Source organism: Pteropus vampyrus, unplaced genomic scaffold (genome assembly GCF_000151845.1).
Source record: "Pteropus vampyrus isolate Shadow unplaced genomic scaffold, Pvam_2.0 Scaffold166, whole genome shotgun sequence".
NCBI classification, from domain to species: domain Eukaryota; kingdom Metazoa; phylum Chordata; class Mammalia; order Chiroptera; family Pteropodidae; genus Pteropus; species Pteropus vampyrus.
The window spans coordinates 3,093,256-3,099,662 of NW_011888947.1; the positions used below are offsets into that span (position 1 = coordinate 3,093,256).

The window sequence follows — 6,407 nt, forward strand, 5'->3', positions numbered from 1 at the left end:
GCCCCGCTCCTACCTCAGGGCCTTTGCACTTCCTCTCCTGTAGCATCCTTTATCCAGATCCTCACGTGCCTTGCATCCTCACTTCATTCAGGTCTCTGCTCAAATATCACTTCCTCTGAGCACCAGTCAAATGCCTCCCCTGACCACCCAGTCCAAAATAGCTGCCCCTGTAATCACGTCCTAATTCCTTGTCCTGACTCATTTTCCTCACCACACTCACTGGGTGCTGTATTACACATGGAGCTGCTCTCTGCCTTTCTCCCCCAAAGCGGAAACTTGGTTTTGCTGCTGCTCTATGAACAGTGCCTAGACCAGGGCCAGAAGCGTAAAAGGCTTTTATTTGGAATGAATGAATGAATGAATGAATGAATGAATGAATGAACGAACAAATGAACATATAATGCCCATATTTAGTCAGGGGAATTCGAGGCTTGGTGGGGTTAGGACTCTTACTCAAGGCCACGCAGCAGAGTGGAGATAGCACTGGGCCTGTCCTGCCTCAGGTGCACGTCTACCTGTCCAGGTCACTTGCATTATGCCACCTGGCTCCTCACCCTTGCCTCTCCCAGCCTTGGCTAGCATCTCCCTCCCTCCCTGCAGGCTGTACCTACTCATGACTCTGGGAGCAGTAGGCTTGTTTCCAGATCAGGGACCCCTATAGCCATGGGCTCAGCATTAGCTCAGAGGTGCACTCTGAGAGCTGGGGGTCTCTGATCCAGCCCAGACCGAGTCTCACATTGAACCTCGATTCTATCTCATTGTCTTGCCCTCCTGAGGCTGGAGCTGATCAGCTCTCCAGGCCGACACTGATGCCACTGCCCTCCCCATCTTGAGACAGTCCCAAGCACCTGTCCTGTCCTATCCAACGCAAGTGAGTCACCATGAGACATGGCAAGCAGGTGATAGGCCCAATGGGAAGAACACGCCACATGCCACTCGTGGTGTTCTGGCCACAAATAATCAGACTCTTCCTGGCGTCAAGGAGACAGGCAGCAAGGGGTTTGCTGAACCTTCCTGTGCAAGGGAACTGGTGATATACTGGACAAACAATAACAATAAAAACAACCAACATTTATTGGACACACATACCTGTTATTCCTGCTTGATAAACGAGCAACCTGAGACTTGGAAAAAAACCGAATTGCCCAAGGATTCATTTAGGTCAGGTCGACTCCAGAATCTGTGCACCTAACTGCTACGCTCCAATGAGGGCAAACTTGTAGATATAGGGTGGGAGGGACCATGTTTATTAAGCACCTAATATTTGCAAAGTTTTCTTCTTTTTATGTAAAACTCAGAGAAGTGTTTATTAGTTCCATTCCCTACATAGGGAAAATTGAGGTTCAAGAAAGTTCAATAACTTGCTCAAAATCACGAGGCTGGAAAGTGAGATTTGAAACTTGGTGGCCTGACTCTGATATGATTCCAGGGCCACATGTCTTGGGTCATGCTAAGTAGAAAGAATTCCTAGTGGAGAGTCTCCTGAGATGGAGAAGTCGGGCTGCCTCGTGACGGGGTGAGTTCCCCATCACTGGAGGAGACAGAAAGGAGAAGCACAACATCTGGCACATGGCAGGTGCTCAGTGAATGTAAAGAATAAGTGATGTGCTATCAAGCGGGGGATGGGGGTGGAACACGGCCATCAGGAGCTGCCTTCCAAACCTGTAAGGATTCCCACAGATGGACCCCTGAACTCACAAGAATAAGATGAATAAACGTGTTCCCCACTCTTAGAAATGGAAGAGATTTCATTTCTGGAAAGCCCTGGCTGGAGGCTGGAGGACAGCCCTTGGTGTGAGGTTTCAACAGGGCAGAGGTAGGAATTAGAATGGCCAGGGAAATGGGGGAGCAGGTCCTAGTGGAAGGCTCAGGCAGGGCAGAATTGAGGAGGCCCAGCTGCAGGAGGAGAATGTTCCCCACAGCCAGTGTGTCAGCCTCCTTCTCTGAACTTCAACTTCCAGGAACCTCCACTGCCTCCTTCCAACACTAGGGTTACAGGAAGCGTTTGGGCTAGCCAGGGCCACCTGCACACCCAGAAGTCCATTTTGCTGCCAAAATGCATCAATGAATGACATCCCCAGTGCACTGACAACCGACTAAAGACCAGGGTGGGGACTGGAGGAGAGTGGAGGGTGAGGATGCTGTGAGGAGCACTGCGATTGGGCCCCGAACTGACTAATCAGGAAGGCTTTAAACGCTGAGCCAGTGCAAAGCAGCTGTAGGTGAGGTGGGGCATAGACTGGACAGGAAGGTGTCAGGAATGGAAGAAGGGGTGGGTGCAGAAGGCCAGGGAAGGGCAACGATGATAATCTGAATGCCTTCAGGTATCTGGGAAAGTCTGCCTGTTAACTGGGGCTTTCTGGACTGGTACTGGGTGGATGATGGGGGTGTTAACTTCTAGACTGGAATTTGCAGCCATGTCTACTTCAAATTTCTCTTTCCTCTTCTCAGTGGCTTCCAGGCATTTGACTCGTGTGCCCTCCTTTGAGCACTGTGACAGCAGCAATGCCAGTGGTTAAGAAGGACAGGGGCTCTGGAGCCAGATGCTTCACTGCCCAGCATTGCCACTTACTGCTGTGTGAATTTGGGCTCCAGCTGCCAGATGAACTACAGGACGTTTTAAGTATAAGTGGGTCCATTGCAACATTTGCGACATACTTGTACTAAAAAATTGTTTCTTGTTTATCATCTGAAATTTAAATTTAACAGGACATTCTTGTCTCTGTTCACTAAATCAGGCAACCCTACACAGCCTGGGGAAATAGTTCAGTTTCTTTGTATTTCACCCTCCTCATCTGAGAATGAGGATTAGCAGAAATATAAAGTAAGTTAATGCTTACTTATTTACTTACTTACTTAGCATGGTACCTGGCAGGTGGAAAACACTCCATGAATGTAACTACTACTACTGGTCATGATCATGGCTGCCTGGGAAGTTAGGGATCTACTCGTGGCCATCCCTTCCTGCTGGCCAAGAGCAGCCTGAATGAAGGTGGAGACTTCTTTATCTTTGTAGTACAGCCGCCCCATGCTCAGAACTGGTCCAAGGACACCCTCAGTCAATATTTAGAGAATGAATGATTGTCACGCCCTCCCCAGTTACGCTGGTTAACTCAAGAATGACGTCTACGGTCCTACCTGATCAAGATATTTCTTCCATACGGGTTCAGCATTGTCAGCGACAAACTCATTCCAGCCGTGGACCAGCCTGCGCTGCGTCACCGAGAACTCTGACAGCCCATTCTGTAAGTCCACCTGGAAGGAGACAGTCAAGCACAAGCTAACTGGTGGGCTAGAAAGGAATGAGGAGCCCAAGTCACAGAATTCGCACTCTGGGAGCCAGCTACTTCCATGACGGACAAGGAAATTGGGCTGTCCACAAAGGCCCCAATCAAATCGGGGCAGAAAAAGAAGAAAAACCCACAATTCAGTTATTTTTCAATTAGACCATACTTCTGCCCTACAATTACAGCAGAAAAAAACAAGCTTGGGCCTAAATTTCGATCAGTGCAAATGTCACATGGGATTCCTGAAATGCAGAAACACATTTCCTTCTTGAAAAAAAAGATAAGCCATGGTGCAGTTGCCATGGAAAACAGTATAGAGGTGCCTAAAAAAAAACAAAACAAAACAAAACAAAAAAAACAGAATGACCACATGATCCAGCAACTCCACTTCTGGGTGTAGAAATACCAAAAGAATTGGAAGTGGATCTCGAAGAGCTATTTGCAAAGACATGTTCATAGCAGCATTATTCTTAACAACCATAAAGTGGAAGTGGCTCAAGTATCCATCCATAGATGAATCAGCCAGTCACAAAAAGACAAATACTGCATGATTCCACTTATTTGAGGCATCTAGAATAGTCAAAGAGAGGTAGAAAGTAGAAAGGTGGCTGGCTGCCAGGGGCTGGGAAGAAATGGGGAGTCATTGTTTAAAGGGTATAGAGTGTTCACTTTCGCAAAATGAAAAGCGTTCTGGATTTTGACTGCACGACAATGTGAACGCATTCAACACGATTAAGTCGTCCATTTATAAATGCTTAGGATGGTAAGTTTTATCTTGTACATTTTACAAGCTAAAAAAATAAAATTAAAAAAAAAAAAAAGAGCAACAACAACAACAGAAAAAAGGCCTGTCCTTGGAAACAATAGCTAAAATTACTGTATGGTGCATATATTGTGCTTGATACAACTTCAAGCTCTTTATACAAACTAACATTAAATATAGCTAATCTGAGTCGGTAATTACATAAGGAAACTTTTCTTGTTCTGGTTGCGGCAAAGGCATCCTTGTTTTTAAAAAGTTGACAAGAAAGGTGGTAGAGGTGACAGAGAAAGCTGAATTGATTTCTAGATTCTTGTCGATACCGAAAGAAAATCAAGCTCATTTTCTAGGTAGGGTAAAATGCCTAGGCACAGAAAAAATGTTTTCTCCCCCTTTCCAAATACTAATGAGCAGGACTTAAATTTAAACAGACTTTTGAATTATTCTCAAGAAAAGACATTTATGAAACACTGATGTCCAACTTCCTTGAAATTGTGGCATGTGCCCTTTTATAAGTGAATTTTTATTTGCTCTCCCCAAGTGTGGTGGCTTATGAGTGAATGCACACTCACACATTATGTGTTTTCTAAGTAAACATCATTATGTGTTTTCTAAGTAAAGAAAATGAAAAATATAAAGCAAGTAACATCCTTTCACTTCAGAGAAAGACTTCATGGAGTGGGGGTATTTTTTAGGTTTTTTTGGTTTCTTTTTTAGTCTTGCACTGGCCAGGAATTCAAATTCATTTGAGAAATTTGTGAGAATTTGTTTTCACTAACACCATGGTTTATCAAAGATGAAGGGTGTGAATAGGGGATGGGTAAGAGTTTGAGCTCTGATGTCAAAACACCTGGGTTCGACTTTGGCTATGCTACCGTGTAACTGCGTGTTACCACTTCTCTGTGTCTCTGATCAAGAGAAACACATAATAAAGTGTTTGGGGGGCATCTGTCCTCTGGCAAGGTCCTCGTGAGGGTGAGCTCTGTTGACAACAACAATGATGATATTCCACATGGGGAATCGGAATGGTTCAACATCAACAGGATTTTTTAACAATGATGATAAAACTATTATAGCACAGAATTCTAAGGCAGCTTTCAGGATTTTGTGTTCGTCTCCATCTAAAAAACCTTCCCACAACTGGCATCAAATGCAAATTCAATTCTTACGTAAAACGCTTTGGCCAAATCCTCTCTGTGACATTTGCTTGCCTCCTTGGGTGATAGAGCGACCACCGTCTTCTCTCTTTCGATGTCTTTCAACTCACATTGCTCATCAAACTGTGGAAAAAGCAAGATTGCTGTTAAGCAAGTTGAGGTTTTGTACTCATGCATCTTTTTAAAGTATAACCCACACGTAGAAAGTGCATGTATCTTAAGTGCACAGCTCGGATGCTCACCAACTGGTCCACATAACTGGCCTCCAAATCCAGAAACAGACAATACCAGCCTCCAGATGCTCCCATATGTTACCCACCCACGTGAAGAGTACTGGCCGTCGTGAACTGGCACCACAGATTAATTTTGCCAGAGTTTAAACTTTATATAAACAGTCACATGCAATACACACTCTTTCATGTCTGGTTTCATTCACTTGACTTTGTACTGAGATTTATGCATGATGCTGTAGATAGCAATGGTTTGCTAATTTTCATGGCTGCTAGTATAGCAGCCCCCACCCCATTCATTGGTCCAGTTATCCATGGTTTCAGTTACCCACGGTCAACTGTGGTCCAAAAATATTAAATAGACAAATCCAGAAATAAACGATTCATAGGTTTTAAATTGCTCGTCATTCTGAGTAGCGTGATGAAATCTCACACCGTCCTGTTCCATCCCATCCAGGACTTCAATCATCCCTTTGTCAAGTGTCTCCAGGCTGCATACCCTCCCCACTGATTAATCACTTAGTAGCTGTTTCAGTGATCTGATCAACTGCTCTGTGCTTAATAATGGCCCCTAAGGGCAAGGGTAGGGATGCTGACAATTCAGATGTATCAAAGAGAAGCCGTAAAGTGCTTCCTTTAAGTGAAAAGGTATGTACGTATCGGCACAAACATATAGTATATATAGGGTTTGGTACTATCCAAGATTTCAGGCATCCACTGGGGGTCTTGGAATGTACCCCCACATATAAGGGGGGACTACCATATATCACAATTTATCTGTTCTATTGTTGATGGACTTTTAGGTTGTTCCCAGTTGTTGGCTAATACTGATGCATCTGTTTTTTAAGAGATCTTATTTAACAGAATCGAAACTTGTAAAGCTGACAGAGCGGGGCAACAATGTACATATTTAGAACCCTGAACCTTGAACGTCTGGGGTTTTCAGTCAAGCATGCAGCTTGAGAGAGTGCCT

The 6,407-nt window shown here is 44.6% G+C and overlaps 1 protein-coding gene across 1 annotated transcript in view; it reads right to left on the reverse strand.

Moving 5' to 3' along the window:
- The window catches only part of ATP2C2 (ATPase secretory pathway Ca2+ transporting 2), a 71,836-nt gene that overhangs the window by 42,856 nt on the left and 22,573 nt on the right, over positions 1-6,407 (reverse strand). Inside the window, exon 3 of the mRNA XM_011370294.1 lies at positions 3,139-3,255. Within this exon, the coding sequence (XP_011368596.1) occupies positions 3,139-3,255 (117 nt within the window). The remainder of the gene's footprint in view (positions 1-3,138; positions 3,256-6,407) is intronic.